Source organism: Erinaceus europaeus, chromosome 9 (assembly GCF_950295315.1).
Source record: "Erinaceus europaeus chromosome 9, mEriEur2.1, whole genome shotgun sequence".
Classification (NCBI taxonomy): domain Eukaryota; kingdom Metazoa; phylum Chordata; class Mammalia; order Eulipotyphla; family Erinaceidae; genus Erinaceus; species Erinaceus europaeus.
This window is the reverse complement of record NC_080170.1, coordinates 102,141,979-102,158,843: the sequence shown is the minus strand read 5'-3', so window position 1 is coordinate 102,158,843 and position 16,865 is coordinate 102,141,979. Positions and strand designations below refer to the sequence as shown.

General features: G+C 41.0%; 1 protein-coding gene across 1 annotated transcript in view; it reads right to left on the bottom strand.

Moving 5' to 3' along the window:
- SENP5 (SUMO specific peptidase 5) overlaps positions 1-16,865 on the bottom strand; it is a 38,541-nt gene that overhangs the window by 15,379 nt on the left and 6,297 nt on the right. Inside the window, exons 2-5 of the mRNA XM_007517433.3 lie at positions 8,955-10,483; positions 4,048-4,153; positions 2,933-3,071; positions 2,286-2,333 (exon numbers count right to left, since the gene is read on the bottom strand). Of these exons, the coding sequence (XP_007517495.2) occupies positions 2,286-2,333; positions 2,933-3,071; positions 4,048-4,153; positions 8,955-10,452 (1,791 nt within the window). The 5' untranslated portion in view covers positions 10,453-10,483. The remainder of the gene's footprint in view (positions 1-2,285; positions 2,334-2,932; positions 3,072-4,047; positions 4,154-8,954; positions 10,484-16,865) is intronic.

Sequence of the window (16,865 nt, the reverse complement as noted above, 5' to 3'; positions counted from 1 at the left end):
TGTCCCTCATCCAACTGAAGGAAGCTTTAGTGCTGTGTTCTCTTCTGCTCTATCTCTATTTAAAAAAGTAAGATATTTTTAAACTATATGGGAAGACTCAGAGATCATACAGGGCTGTCAGAAAAGTCACTACAGAAGAAAAGCAGAAAAAAAATACGTCATGATTTTTCTGATAACTATGTAGCTATATGAGTGAATAAGCGTATCAACGACATTGCATATGCATGATGCCCCAGTTTTATAAAAAATAATAGAAAAGAATAAAAACGTTAGCAATTTATTTAGAGCAGTGATTCACACACTGCTGCATCAGAATCTGGAAGGCTAGTTAAAGCAGTCTAGACTGCTGGTCAACATCTCTAGTTTCTAGTTTAACTGGGGTGAGCTTAAGACCAAAACTTTGCACTTTTACTAAGTTTCCTGTTGATGCTAATGCTGCTGGTCTAGAGACTACTTTTGAGAACCACTGTCTTTAATAAGTATCTCCTAACCTCGTGAAGATTAAATGATAATTAAATGTAGAGATAAGGGAAGTAAATTGGCGCACCTGGTAGAGCATACATGTTATAATGTGCAATGGCCTGGGTTTAAGCCCTGGTCCCTACATGTAGAGGGAAACTTCATAAGCAGTGAAGCAGTACTGAAGTGTCTTTTTTCTCACTTAAAAAAAAAACTTATGGGAGTCGGGCTGTAGCGCAGCGGGTTAAGCGCAGGTGGCGCAAAGCACAAGGACCGGCATAAGGATCCCGGTTCGAACCCCGGCTCCCCACCTGCAGGGGAGTCGCTTCACAGGCGGTGAATAAATAAGTAAAATAAATATAAAAAAAATTTTTTTTTAATAGTTTAAAAAAATTTATTTATTCTCTTTTGTTGTCCTTGTTTTATTGTTGTAGTTATTATTGTTGTCATCGTTGTTGGATAGGACAGAAAGAAATGGGAGAGAGGAGGGTAAGACAGATGGGGGAGAGAAAGATAGACACCTGCAGACCTGCTTCACTGCTTGTGAAGTGACTTCCCTGCAGGTGGGGAGCCAGAAGCTCGAACCGGGATCCTTACGCTGGTCCTTGCACTTTGCACCACCTGTGTTTAACCCACTGTGGTACTGCCCTACTCCCCTTTTTCTCACTTTCTTATCTCCCCTTCCCCTCTTAATTTCTCACTGTCTCTTCAACAAGTAAATAAGCTATCAAAAAAAAAATTCCATCTAAAAAAAAAGGCTTTGTAGGGAGTTGGGTGGTAGTGCAGTTGGTTAAGCAAACATGGCGCAAAGTGCAAGGACCAGCATAAGGATCCCAGTTTGAGCCCCCGGCTCCCCACCTGCAGGGGAGTAGCTTCACAGGTAGTGAAGCAGGTGTGAAGCAGGTCTGCAGGTGTCTATCTTTCTCTCCCCCTGTCTTCCCCTCCTCTCTCCATTTCTCTCTGTCCTATCCAACAATGATGACATCAATAACAACAACTACAACAACAATGAAAAACAACAAGGGCAACAAAAGGGAAAATAAATAACTATTAAAAATTTTAATATAAATTTTATTGATTTATTATTGGATAGAGACAGCCAGAAATTGAGAGGGGAAGAGGAGATAGAGAGGGAGAGACACACCTGCAGCCCTGCTTCACCACTCGTGAAGCCTCCTTGCCTGCAGGTGGGAGCAGGGGTTTGAACCCGGGTCTTTGTGCGCTGTAATGTGTGCACTTAACCAGGGGCGCCACCGCCTGATCCCTCATTTTTTTTTGTTTATTGAAATCAAATGATGCCCATCAGGCAACTTTACAGAAAGAAAAAATATATATATAATTTAATGAGCTTAATATTATTAAGCTGTTCAGTTTGCATTTGAGTTGAATACCAAATATTAATCAAAGCAAAAATGCAGAGGACCACAGAAGTTTAAAACTTAGTCTCCTTTGCCTATCTTCAAGATATTAACAAACACACTAGGAGGCTGCACAGTAGATAAAGCGTGAAGTCCTGAGTTTAGTCCCCAGTGATGTTCTGGTCTCTCTCTCTCATGATTTTATAATTCAACCTCAGCACATGAAAAGGCAAAGCCTAACCCCCTTCTTTACTTTAGTGACAAGGATCAAGCCCAGGTTTTCATATGCATTCTACCACTGAATTATATATCCTTGGTTCCAAAATTGGACCCTTTTTAAGAATGCATGGAATATGTGTGTGTGTGTGTGTGTGTGTGTGTGTGTGTGTGTGTGTGTGTGTGTGTGTAAAAAATAGCTTCTTTTATTATATAAAAAACTTATCTTGAAGAAGATAAGTTTTCACGTACTTTGTCTGGAACTGCATCCATGATCAGCTCACCATACATATTAATAACCTATAAAATATAAACATCAGTTTACTAAACCTATACAATCTAGAACATAACATTCAGATTGGGTGGGAGTAGATAACATAATGGTTATGCGATGAGACTCTCATGCCCGAGACTTCAATGTCCCAGGTTCAATCCCCCTCATCACCATAAGCCAGAGCTGAGCAGTGCTCTGGTGAAAAATAAAATAAAATAAAATTCAGATTGGTACTACTGATCGTAATCAAGCATCTCAGACACTGGAGTTAGTGAATAAACACTAAGAAATAATCAAACAGGGCTGAAGAGACAGCACAATGGTTATGCAGAAAGCCTTTAATGCCTGAGGCACTGAAGGTCCCAGGTTCAATACCGAGTACCACCATAAACCAGAGTAAAAAAGGAATCAACTGGGCAGGGGTAGATAGCATAATGGTTATGTAAAGAGAGACTCTCCTGCCTGAGGCTCCAGTATCCATAAGCCAGAGCTGAGCAGTGCTCTGGTTAAATAAATATATCACACTGGCAGTGAAAAAAAAAAAAGGAGTCAACTTAGAGGTTACTAATTATATTTACTGTCTAGTATCTGCGACTTTTCCAGAGAGAGCCTACAATCCACTGACCTGGTCATTCAGCCAATTCTGACCATCCAGGGTTGCCAGATCATCCATATCCAGCATGTGCTTATTGTAGAAGACACGGAAGTTGCATTTCTGATGCCTCGCCCTATAGTTTGTTATTTCTCTATTGATAAATGGTTTTCTGAAATGGAAAAATTTTGAAAGAAAAAGTTAAAAACCCATGTCCCATTCAAGATGTTGCAAGGTTTTTTTTTAGATTTTATTTATTTATTTATTTATTTAGCCTCCAGAGTTATTGCTGGGGCTCAGTGCCTGCACCATGAATCCACTGCTCCTGGAGGCCATTTATTCCCCCTTTTGTTGCCCTTGTTGTTGTAGCCTTGTTGTGGTTATTATTGTTATTGTTGATGTCGTTCGTTGTTGGATAGGACAGAGAGAAATGGAGAGAGGAGGGGAAGACAGAGAGGGGGAGAGAAAGATAGACACCTGCAGACCTGCTTCACCACTTGTGAAGTGACTCCCCTACAGGTGAGGAGCCAGGGGCTCGAACTGGGATCCTTATGCCTGTTTTTGTGCTTGGCGCCACATGCACTTAACCTGCTGCATTGCCGCCCAACCCTCTGATTTTCTTTATTTATTAATGGGAAAGATAGGAGGAGAGAGAAAGAACCAGACATCACTCTGGCACATGTGCTGCCGGGGATCAAACCCAGGACCTCATGCTTGAGAGTCCAAAGCTTTACCACTGTGTGTCACCTCCCGGACCACACAAAAATTTTTTTTTTTTAATATTTTTTATTTTATTTATTTATTCCCTTTTGTTGCCCTTGTTGTTTTATTGTTGTAGTTATTATTGTTGTTGTTGTTGTTGGATAGGACAGAGAGAAATGGAGAGAGGGAGGGGAAGACAGAGAGGAGGAGAGAAAGATAGACACCTGCAGACCTGCTTCACCGCCTGTGAAGCGACTCCCCTGCAGGTGGGGAGCCGGGGTTCGAACCCGGATCCTTATGCCGGTCCTTGTGCTTTGCGCCACCTGCGCTTAACCCGCTGCACTACAGCCCGACTCCCCGTTTTTTTTTTTTTTAATCAAAAGATAAAAGTCATATATAGCAACAGATTTATTTTTAAAGGTTTATCTTAAACATCATTAACAAACCTATTAGAAAAATCTTCATTAAAGACATCTTTTAATCTTCCAAGTACATCTTTTTCACTGAGTGGGACCAAACTGCCATACTTCTTCATAACTTCATCTAAGAATCCTTAAATAATGGAAGAAAGAAAAGTTAAGATGGTTTTCAAAACAAACCATTTTCAGCAGTCACTTTCCCAAATCTTAATTTGTAAGTAGCAATTAACATACTTAACTTATCTTAACACATATGCCATAAAAAAATATTAAAAAAAAAAACAACACTAAAGTTTTCAGCACTCCAATCTATGTAGTGAAGCATCACTTTGAATGTTTAAATTTCTGACACTGTTAAAATAGGGAAAGCTAGGTAAAGTTAAAAACTAGTATCTTTCCTATGGAAGACCTCTATCAAAAACTAAAATCTAGATGTCTTAATTGTCTGATTAAATGTATCTATCACTTTTGACCACAGAGGGGATTCCTATTTTCATACTTTGTATTTATTTTTAACTAGAGCACCAGGTTTAGCTCTATTGGTGGAGCTAGACAATTTTTTTTAAAGATTTTGTTTATTAATGAGAAAGATAGGAGGAGAGGAAAAGAACCAGATATCACCCTGGTACATGTGCTGCTGGGGCTTGAACTCAGGACCTCATGCTTGAGAGTTCAGTACTTTATCCACTGAGCCATCTCCCAGACCACTGGAGCTAGAAATTGAACCTGGGACTTTTCACATGCAAATACTGTACAGGGGCAGGGGTAGATAGCATAATGGTTATGCAAAGAGATTCTGGGGCTGGTTCCAAAGTCTCAGGTTCAGTCCCACACACCACCATAAACCAGAACTGAACAGTGTTCTGGTTTAAAAATAGTAATAATAATATTGTGTAGTACTACTGTGCTATCCCAGATGAAGGAATTCTTTTTAAAACAAATAGAAATTAGAGGGAATTACTACAACTGGATTATTTGGTAAAGGTGTACAATTTTATATCTCATAGCAAAAAGACAAATTCTAAGGCTTTATTTTTTTCTTTCTTATACTTGATATGACAGAGAGAAATTGTGAGGGGAGGAGGGGAGGGAGAAAGATCTGCAGTACTGCTTCACTGCTCAGGAAGCTTTCCCCCTGCAGGTGGAGGAAAGGCGTTTTTGATATATAATTTGGCAGAATTAAAATCTTACTGATTAACTTTATGAGGTAAGCTTAACTAGATAACCACTGGTGAGGCATACTTTTAAGAGGACAGACAGAATTAAAGGGCCAGAATGAATATAGTATAGTTCTCAGGTCAATTTAAGCAATGACTATATGTTTTTTAATGGCCTCCTGAAGGAACCACTGAAGAAATATACCATAGAAGGTCTTGGGAACTAAAGCTAAGACATTATTTCCAACTAAATACAAAGTTGGAAGAAAGCTTATAAGCAAGCTCCCAAATGGGTACATGAATTAGGCTACTGACTGATGATGCAGAATGAGAGCAAGAGCCTGGCTGGTATCATGACTGAAATTTACATCTACTGAGTTGAGAAATGAGAACTGTTAGCTTCCTAGCTCCCTAACTTATAGCTTACCCAGTAGAGTTGACACTTAATCATGCATGAGGACCTGGGTCTGAGTCCCTGGTTGTCACATAAGAACACCACACAGGGAAGCTTCATGAGCAGTGAATTGGTGATGTCTCCCCTCCCTCCTTTCTATCTTTCCTTCCCTCCCTCCCCTCTTTCTCTCTCCTTCACCCCTCTATGGGGTGTGGGGAAGGATCCCACAGGAGAAGTGGTGGAATCTTACAGGCACAAAGCCCTGATGGCAAAACAAACAAAAAGAACAGAAAGGCTCACAACAGTAACTGCTGTCCGAAGAATACAGTGGTTTATTTCATATAGGGTTGAAGCAAACAAGGGTATGCAAAAAAATCATTTTTCTTCCAGTTAGTCTCTGACTAAAGTGTTTCTCAACCTGAAAGGCTTACGATAATGCCAGTATAATAAAAAGGAAGAGTTACTCATCTCTGGTTCTGGGCTAGGCTTTAGGCATACAGAGACAGAAAGCCCTATGCCCCAGTTTAATTAGAGGAAAAGATTTGGGGTTTCTTTTATTATTATTCTTCTCTTTATTATATCGTATTTTTTATTATTATCTTTATTTATTGGATAGAGACAGCCAGAAATCTAGAGGGAAGAGGGAGGTAGAGAGGGAGAGTGACCTGCAGCTCTGCTTCACCACTTGTGAAGCTTTCCCCTACAGGTAGAGACCAGGGATTTGAACCTGGGTCCTTGCGCATCGTAATGTGTGTGCTCAGTCAGGTGCTCCACCACCCAGCTCCCGATTTGGGGTTTCTAAACTAAGACTAGAGCACTTACTTCCATACAGAATTTATCATATATGTCTAAAATTAAATGGTTAAATAAAAAGATTTATTGCAGCTCCAGAGGCGGCCCAGAGGATAAAGTGTTGGTCGGACTCTAAAGCATGACGATGTCACAAGTCTGATCCCTGGCATCTAGTTTAGCAGAGTGGCATTCTGGTTCTCTCTCCTCAATGTCTCCGTCTCATTAACTAATAAATCTCAAAAAAAAAAAAAATTCATCACTCCAATGCTTTATCCACTGTGCCACCTCCCAGGCCACTATTATATCATATTTTACAGTTAGTTATCCAAGCATAATCATGTGTCTATATTTGGGAATAGATTTCAAAAGAAGAAATTATTAAGAAATTTCAACATTTGAGAAATACCATTTAAGGAATAAACTTGCTTTATTTTTCAAATATTTCATTTCTTAAATGAGAGAGATATCAGAGCACTGCTCAGCTCTGGCTTATGGTGGTACCAGGGATTGTAATCTAGGATCTTTGAGCTGCAGGCATCAAAGTCTGGCGTGTCGCTACTGTTTCATCTCCCCAGCCTAATGAGCTAATATTATACAAAAAACAATGCCTCCAATAGCAAAAGATTAAACTTTAGGCTTAAGGCTGGGAGATAGCATAATAGTCACAGGTTCACTCCCTAGTACCCCATTAAGCAGGGCTTGAGTTAAAAAGAGAGGGAGAGAGAGAGAGAGAGAGAGAGAGAGAGAGAAAAGAGAAGAAAACCACACACTAAACTTATAAGCATCCTTATCATCATCATCATCTAGGTATAATAATCTTAACTGAGATTTCTCCACTAAGAAAGCAGTCTTCTTTACCAAGGGGATCTGGATCCCAGTTCCACTGGAATAGCAATGAGAAAGAAGTGTTCTTGTTTTGCTTTTAATATCTCGACAGTAGTTATTTTTGGAGATTTTTCAGTTGCTATATTTTTTCCTCTTATTTGTATTTTTGCTTTCACTTTAGATGATAAACATGCATTCCTAATGCAGTAGAAAGGCCTACCTGAAACTTAAAGAGGAACCCTAGATGACAATGTCTCACTGATGTACACTACTATTTCACAGAGACCAAAAGTAAAACAACAGTTAAGAGTACTTTCTCATGGTAATAAGCCAAAAAAAAAAAAATTACTTTAAAGTCAACTACAGTATAAAAAAGAACTTAATCATCATGCTAAACCAATTAATTGCATTAGATATTTTTTCTTCTAAGGACCACAGGATGGCTTTGTTGTATTGTAAGAAATGCAAACATTTGGTTCTTCAATAGAACAATACACATATCAGCAAGGTCTCATCAAAATTATTTTTTTAAATAATCTTTTTTTAATATTTATTTATCTATATTCCCTTTTGTTGCCCTTATTGTCGTAGTTATTATTGTTGTTGTTGTTGATGTCATCATTGTTAGATAGGACAGAAAGAAGTGGAGAGAGGAGGAGAAAACAGAGAGGAGGAGAGAAACATAAGACACCTGCAGACCTGCTTCACTGCCTTCCCTTTTGTTGCCCTTGTTGTAATTATTGTTGTAGTTACTGATGTCATCATTGTTAGATAGGACAGAGAGAAATGGAGAGAGGAGGGGAAGACAGAGAGGGGGACAACTTCAGACCTGCTTCACCGCTTGTGAAGCGACTCCCCTGCAGGTGGGGAGCTGGGGGCTCGAACCCGGATCCTTATGCTGGTCCTTGCACTTTGCACCACATACGCTTAACCCGCTGCACTACCACCCGACTCCCTTAACAATTTTCTTTTTTTTAATTTTTTTATATTTATTTATTTATTTATTCCCTTTTGTTGTCTTTGTTGCTTTATTGTTGTAGTTATTATTGATGTCGTCATTGTTGGACAGGACAGAGAGAAATGGAGAGAGGAGGGGAAGACAGAGAGGGAGAGAGAAAGACAGACACCAGCAGACCTGCTTCACCGCCTGTGAAGCGACTCACCTGCGGGTGGGGAGCCGGGGGCTTGAACCGGGATCCTTACTCCAGTCCTTGCGCTTTGCACCATGTGTGCTTAACCCGCTGCGCTACAGCCTGGCTCCCAACAATTTTCCTAACATTTTCATTATAAGCATTCTCTGACCATCAATTTCACTGCTAGCAATTTAACTTCCAGAAACAATAGTAAAGTATAAAGCAGGTATTTATTTCATGGATAATCTTTTAAAAAGATTTTATTTATTTATTTATTTATTAATGAAAAAGATAGGAAGAAAGAGAAAGAACCAGACATTACTCTGGCACGTGCTGCCGGGGATCGAACTCAGGACCTCATGCTTGAGTCCAAAGCTTTATCACTGTGCCACCTCCCAGACCACTCATGAATCATTTTTATAGAACTGAACATAAGTGGTTCACCAGTCATGAACTAAATCTTATAAAACATCTATGTAACACCAATATAAAAGATTTCAAGGAAAATGTCAAATTGTTTAAAGGGAAATCTATAGGCTGAAGAAAAGAAAAAAAAATAGCCAACTTTCCTAGAGGTTAGTGAACCACAAATGCAGGCTGGCGGTAGGTGGAGAATAAAGGAAGAGTGCATACCAGAAAGGCAGACTGACAGCTGCTCATCATCCACTGGAGAAGCATTCTGACGGTTCTTCCCACCTCCCACTGGATTTTCCTGCTTGAGTTCACTGCTCATCAGAGGAGCCTCTAGTGGACTTTTACAGTAAGGGTGGTCCAGCAACTTAGAACTAAGAATGTTCTGCTTGAGAGATCCATCCTCATCCATCCGGCATGAGCTCTCATTCTCAACAGTCTCTTCAGTCACAGGCCCATTTACACTACTCACAGGCTGATCTGCCCCAGACATAGATGGTTCTACTCTGTCCTCATTAACAGTACTTCTCTGATTTTCCTGACCTGGAGTCAAAACTTCTCTTTCAGTTTCCATGATAGAATGATGTTCTGGTAAGGGATTGTCATGTGTCAGCTCTGTACACTTCCACTTAGGAGAGGAACAGGGTGACTGGTGCCAGGTATGTGTGACACTGCCATTCTGTTGGTCAGGAAACGCTTCATCTAAGCTATGGTCCTTGTCCAAGAAAGGGCTTCCTTTAGTGAGGCCATCAAGCATCTGAGAGTTCTTTCCCTTCATCAGAGCATTGCTGTCCATATCTGGGAAATGTGGCTGATGTTGACAAGAAGGGTCTTTAGGGTCTGGAGAATGGACTGGGTTGGAACCACTAACTTCACCGTTCTCCCCAGGGGTCTCTTGATGGTTCCCAGTAATCTGCACCCCGCTCCGCTGGGCTTTTTTTAGCTTGCAAACTTTGCTTTTTGTTCTGAAGTGCTGGGATCTGAGAATTCTGTACCGAAATCTAATCATGGATAATTTTTCATACATCATAAAAGGGGATAACTTTATTCTTTTATGTTGGTTAAGTTGGAGCCTTTTTGGAATCAGGGATCCCCCATTCTTGTGGTGCTCTAGTCCTTGGTAGCAGCCATAACAAAAGCGCTTTTTCTTATGGTTGCTCAGAGTGACCACAATCGTGCCACTCTCACCTAGGCTTTGGTTCTCCCCATTGAACTTCATGGGGAGGTTAGAAGTCTGTGGCTCTGACCTAGGTCTGTGACCATTGGTCTGACCTAAAGTACTATTAGCTGGTACGTCAGCAACTGCCTTTAAGAGACTTTTCTCTCCACAGTATTCATGGTCACAGTTCTTTGCTAATGCCAGAAACCTCTTTGTCTGGAGTTTCAGGAGGGTTTTTGAGCAGGGAAAAATGTGTTTAGTGTTTTTTCTTTTCACTTTTAAGGACAAAGTACTACCATTTTGAGCAGCCACACTGAACTCAGTCTTAGCAAAAAGAGGTTCATCCTGGGCCCACGTTTTCTGGATGTGAAGGGCCTTCTTTCTGTACTGGAAATGCCCCAATGGCCTGCTCCAAGTAACTGGCCTTCCCGACTTGGCTTTCACAATGCACAAATGTTGGTGAAAATAAAACTTCTCAAAGCCTCCAAACCCAGTATTCCATTTTTCAGAAAAGGCTAACTGAATTCCTTTTCTCCATAGAATTTTCCTCTGTTTTTTCATTTTTCTGATGCATAGTGAGATCTGCACATAGCTGTAAAGAAAGAAAAGTTACATTTTTACCCTAAAATTAAGGCCACAAACACATACAAGTACCCCTGCTTTTTTGTATATATGTTAAACATAAAATGTATTACAACAGAATACATGCATGCATTATTAAAAACACTGGTTAAATTTATAAAGTGACTATATACTTTTTTCTACTATATGGGAGATGTGGGGAATAACAATTTTAAGAATTCTGTATGTAGGCAGGGGTAAAAAGCATAATAGTTATGCAAAGAGATTCTCATGCCTGAGGCTCCAAAACCCCTGGTTCAATCCCTGGTGCCACCATAAACCAGAGCTGAGCAGTCTACTAAGAGTAGAGTGCCAATTATGGTACACTGTAAACATTACTTTTACATGCACAAAAATTCATGTGATTTGCTTTATTGCAATATTACATTCATTGTGATGGCCTGGACCTGACTGATATATCTCCAAAGTGTGCTTGTATAAAAGGAGAGACAAAAACACACACCCCAGGGTTCCAAGACATAGGTTACCAGACAGAATGCACACTTTACCAGATCCTACTAAAGCCAGGATAGCATTACATTCCCGGTTCCAATGTATGAAACATGCAGAGAATGCTGCCAGCCAGGGAAACTCATCCAAACCTTAATGTCCAGAGGTTTTACTGGGGCTCAGAGGCATACCTCACTGCCCAAATGAGAACGACCTCAAGTCCTTCCGAAGATCCAGTGGACAGCAAAGTTATTACCTGGAATCACATCACTGGCCTTTCTCACATGGCCAACCCTCATATTAAATTATATTGTTAAACTATTTGGCACCAAAGACTCCAAAAAATAAAGGCATTCCAATCAAGCATGATATTCCAAGGGCTTAGTGATGAGGTATATCCTAGAATAAAAGGACAAAGGCATTCTTGGAGGCAAAAAAATCCCATGTTATCTAGTCACCTTTCAGGGAAGACAAAGTAAGAAAGCATGTTTGTTCAGTTGTGTACCAATCCCTCAAAAAAAAAAAAAGCAAGAGCAAGGGAGATAGCATAATGGTTATGCAAACAGGCTCTCATGCCTGAGGCTCCTAAACCCCAGGTTCAATACCCCTGCACCACCATAAACCACAGCTGAGCAGTACTCTGCTGTCTATCTCTCTCTGAGTCTCTCTCAAAAATGAAACAAAATATTTTGTTAAAAAAAACAAAACAATAGGGAACAGGCGGTAGCCCGGTGGGTTAAGCGCACATGGCGCAAAGTGCAAGGACTGGTATAAGGATCCCAGTTCGAGCTCCCAGCTCTCCACCTACAGGGGGTGTCACTTCACAAGCGGTCAAGGAGGTTTACAGATGCCAGTCTTTCTCTCCCTCTCTCTGCTTCCCTTTCTCTCTCAATTTCTATCTGTCTTGTCCAACAACAATGACAGCAATAACAACAACAACAATAAAACAACAAGGGCAACAAAAAGGGAAAAAATAGCCTCCAGGAGCAGTGGGTTTGTAGTGCAGGCACTGAGCCCCAGTGATAACCCTGCAGTAAAAAAAAAAAAAAAAAAAAAGACAAAACAAAATAAAAATCAAAAACATAGGAAGAGGGAGCAGTTGGTGCACATAGTTATGTGCATATAGTACAAAGCTCAAGGATCTGGGTTCAAGCCCCAGGTCCCCAGCTGCAGAGGGGACACCTCACAAGCAGCAAAGTAGGTCTGCAGGTGTCTTAACTTTCTCTTTTTCTCTGCTTTCAATTTCTCTCTGTCCTACCTAATAAAATGGAAAAAATGGCAGCCAGGAGAAGTGGATTCATAGTGCCAGCAATGAACAACACCAGCGATAACCCTGGAGGCACAAAACAAACAAACAAACAAACAAAACCACAGGAAGACTAAACCAGAGATCAATGAGGATTTTACAGGGCATGATAGGTAAGGATGGGATAAAAACAATGGAAACACTTCTCTGAATATCCTTTTATTTTTAGAGTTCCAACTTATAGAGACTTGCCATAAGTCTAATAAAATTAAAAAAAACATGGTCTGGGAGATGGTGCATTGAAACCCTCAAGCATAAGCCCCTGAATTTAATCCCTGGCATTGCATATGTCAGAGTGAAACACACACACACACACACACACACACACACACACACACACACAGCCTCTGGGAGGTGGCACAGTGGATAAAGCATCGGACTCTCAAGCATGAGGTCTTGAGTTCAATCCCTGGCAGCACATGTGCCAGAGTGATGTCTGGCTTTTTCCCTCTCCTCCTATGTTTCTCATTAGTAAACAAATAATTGTTCAACAGTTTGTTTGGCTTTGTATGTTAACTCTCTTTTCAGCCACCAGGTTCCAGATACTAGCATGATGCCAACCAGACTTCCCTGGACAGACAACCCCACCAATGTGTCCTGGAGCTCTGCTTCCCCAGAGCCCCACCCCCCTAGGGAAAGAGAGAGAGGCAGACTGGGAGTATGGATCGACCTGTCAATGCCCATGTTCAGCGGGGGACTGCCCCTGCGGCTACAGACAGACTATGACCCACATAGTCAACGACTGCCACCTCTCCAGATTCAAAGGAGGTCTCGAAACTTTACATCAGGCTCAACCTGACGCTGTTGACTGGCTACAGAAGAAGGGCAAATGCTAGAAGAAGAAGAAGTGGGGGAAGCAATTACAGAAGCCAGACCTTCCACCTTCTGCATCCCACTATGACCTTGGGTCCACACTTCCAGAGGGTTAAAGAATAGGAAAGCTATCGGGGGAGGGGATGAGATACAGAGTTCTGGTGGTGGGAATTGTGTGGAGCTGTACCCCTCTTATCCTATGGTTTTGTCAATGTTTCCTTTTTATAAATAATAAATAAGTAAATAAAATCTTTTTAAAACAGCATAAATGGAGGGCAAGGCAGTGGCACACCTAGCTGAGCACACAAGTTATTATTCACAAGGACCCAGGTTCAAACCTCCAACCCTTCACAAGCCGTGAAGCAGTGCTACAGTCTCTTTTTTTCTCCCTGAATATCCCCATTTTCCTTCTCAATTTCTCTCTCCTCTCTCCTCTCTCTCTCTTTCTCTCTCTCTCTCTTTTTCTCTTTTACCGGAGCACTGCTCAGCTTGGTTGATGGTGGTATGGAAGATTGAACCTGGGACTTCGGAGCTCCAGGCACAAGAGTCTCTCTGCATAACCATTATCAAAAAAAAAAAAGTGTTTTTTTTTTTTTAAAGATTTTATTTATTTATTCATGAGAAAGATAGGAGGAAAGAGAAAGGACCACACAAAGCGCAAGGACCGGCTTAAGGATCCGGGTTCGAGCCCCCAGCTCCCCACCTGCAGGGGAGTCACTTCACAGGCGGTGAAGCAGGTCTGCAGGTGTCTTTCTCTCCCCCTCTCCGTCTTCCCCTCCTCTCTCCATTTCTCTCTGTCCTATCCAACAACAATGACATCAATAACAACAATAATAACTACAACAATAAAACAACAAGGGCAACAAAAGGGAATAAATAAATAAATATTTAAAAAAGAAAGAGCCAGACATCACTCTGGTACATATGCCGCCAGGGATTGAACTCAAGACCTCATGCTTGAGGGTCCAATGTTTTGTCTGCTATGCCATCTCCTGGACCACTCAAAAAATGTTTTTTTAATTATTCATTTTAAGCACACGTGGCACAAAGTGCAAGGACCAGCATTAGGGATCCCGGTTCGAGCCCCCAGCTCCCCACCTGCACGGGAGTCGCTTCACAAGTGGTAAAGCAGGTCTGCAGGAGTCTATCTTTCTCTCCCCGTCTTCCCCTCCTCTTTCCATTTCTCTCTGTCCTAGCCAACAACAATGACATCAATAACTACAATAATAAAAAACAAGGGCAACAAAAGGGAATAAATAAGTAAATAAAAATTTACAAAAAAAAAAAATTCATTAAAGGGGCCAGGCGGTGGTGTATCTGGTTGAGCACAGGTTACAATGCACAAGGACTGGGGTTCTAGACCCTGGTCCCCACTTGCAGGGGGAAAACTTCATGAGTGGTGAAGCAGGACTGCAGGTGTCTCTCTCTCCATCTTTTTTTTTTATTTATTTTTTTTTTTTTTTATTTTTTAGCCAGAGCACTGTTCTGGCTTATGGTGGTGCAGGGGATTAAACCTGGGACTTTGTAGCCTCAGGCACGAGAGTCTGTTTGCATAACCATTATGCTGTCTACCCTCTGCCCATTTCTCTCTCCATCTTTACCTCCTTCTCCCTTCTCAATTTTTCTGTCTTTATCCAATAATAAGATAAAATATAAATAAAAATATTTTAGGTGGCACTCCTGGTTAAGTGCTCACATTATAGTAGACAAGGACCCAGGTTCAAACCCCTGGTCCCTACCTGCAGGGGGAATCTTCATATATGGTGAAGTAGAGCTGTAGGTATCTCTCGGACTTTCTCCTTCTCCTCCTCCCCTCTCAATTCCTCTGTCTCTATTCAATAATAAATAAATAAATATTTTTAAAAATTATAAAATTTTTTTAAATCAACCAGAATGCCCAAAGAATCCAAAATAAAATACAACCAGCAACACATGAACTTAACTAGATCACAAATAAATATTACAAGCATATTGAAAGGAGACAGAGAATTAGCCAAAGTAACTTCGGAAAACATTATCTGGGGAGTCGGGTGGTAGCACAGCGGGTTAAATGCATATGGCGCGAAGTCCAAGGACCGGTGTAATGATCTCGGTTCAAGCCCCCAGCTCCCCACCTGCAGGGGAGTCGCTTTACAGGTGGTGAAGCAGGTCTGCAGGTGTCTTTCTTTCTCTCCCCTTCTGTCGTCCCCTCCTCTCTCCATTTCTCTCTGTCCTATCTAACAACGATGACATCAATAATAACAACAGTAGTGAAAATCGAGGGCAACAAAAGGGAAAATAATACAAAAAAAATTAAAAATAAAATAAAATTAAAAAAAAAAGAAAACATTATCTGACTGCACAGCTAAAAACAGGCTAGGGAGGTAGTTCGGTGGTAAAGTTTGTGACTTACACATAAAAGCCACTGGGTTTGATTCCTCGTCCCACATGAAAGGCCAACAAAGACAAAACTACTGGAAAGCCATGGATAGTGAAGCAATACTTTTGGGCCAGGAGATAGCTCACCTGGTAGAGTGCGTACTTTGCCATGCAAAGAGGATGTGAGTGTGAGCTCCCTGCTACCACACAGGAGCATCATGTATGGTACCAGGGAAGTTTCATGAACCATGAAACAGTGCTGTGGTGTCTTTCCTGCCCTTTCCGCTATAACCGAAACTGAAAGGAAAAACAAAACACAAACCAAAAGCAAACAAAGAAAGAAAAACTCCAGGGACGGTAAAACTGTGCAGGCACAAGGCCCTAGCAGCAAAAATAAAAGATTAGAAACAAAAGGACTGTACATAAACACTGCGTATGAGTTGACAATTTTACTTTTACTATCTAGTTAATTCTAAAACTACTGGGTGAATCTGTGAAGATTGAGCAAGTAAGTAAATATGTTGTTGCTAGTTAAAGCAAGGGTTCTCACTGCTGGTGAAAGAAATCATACAAATATTGTAAAAGGGGAGTCGGCAGTAGCGCAACAGGGTAAGTGCACGTGGCACAAAGCCCAAGGACCGGTATAAGGATCCTGGTTCTAGCCCCTGACTCCCCACCTGCAGGGGAGTCGCTTCACAGGCGGTGAAGCAGGTCTGCAGGTGTCTATCTTTCTCTCCCCCTCTCTGTCTTCCCCTCCTCTCTCTATTTCTTTCTGTCCTAGACAACATTAGTAACAACAATAGTAACTACAACAATAAAACAAGGGCAACAAAAGGGAATAAATAAAAATAAACAAATGTTGAAAAAAAATGATAGCTTTGAGCCAGTAGACAGGCTGGAGTTGGAGCTGTCAGTATAAATTGTGTATATATAATACACCAACACAAATATAGAATTATGCACACATATATAGTTATTTTCTAGTTTTGCCCACGTAAGGGCCTCAAAGCAGTAATATCCAGGTAGCAATAAACACCCCTAGCACCTAGATCTTTTCTAAATATCTCCCCAGCATTCAAGCCTTGGTTTCTAAATACTATTCTCCACTTCAAAAATGGTGGATTTGGGGCCCAGTAGTAGCGCACCTGGTTAAGTGCACATTACCATACACAAGGACCTAGGTTCAAGCCCCCTGTCCTCATCTGCAGAGGGAAAGCTTCACGAATCATGAAGCAGTGCTGCAGGTGTCTCTCTTGTTTCTTTTTTTCTCTATCTCCCTTGCCCTCAATTTCTCTTTGTTCTATCAGATAAAATAAAGTTTAAAAAAATATTAAAATCCAAAGTCCTAGATTCAATCCTCCGCACCACCATAAATCAGATCTGAGTAGTACTCTGGTAAAGAAAGAAAAAAGAGGGAGCTGGGCGG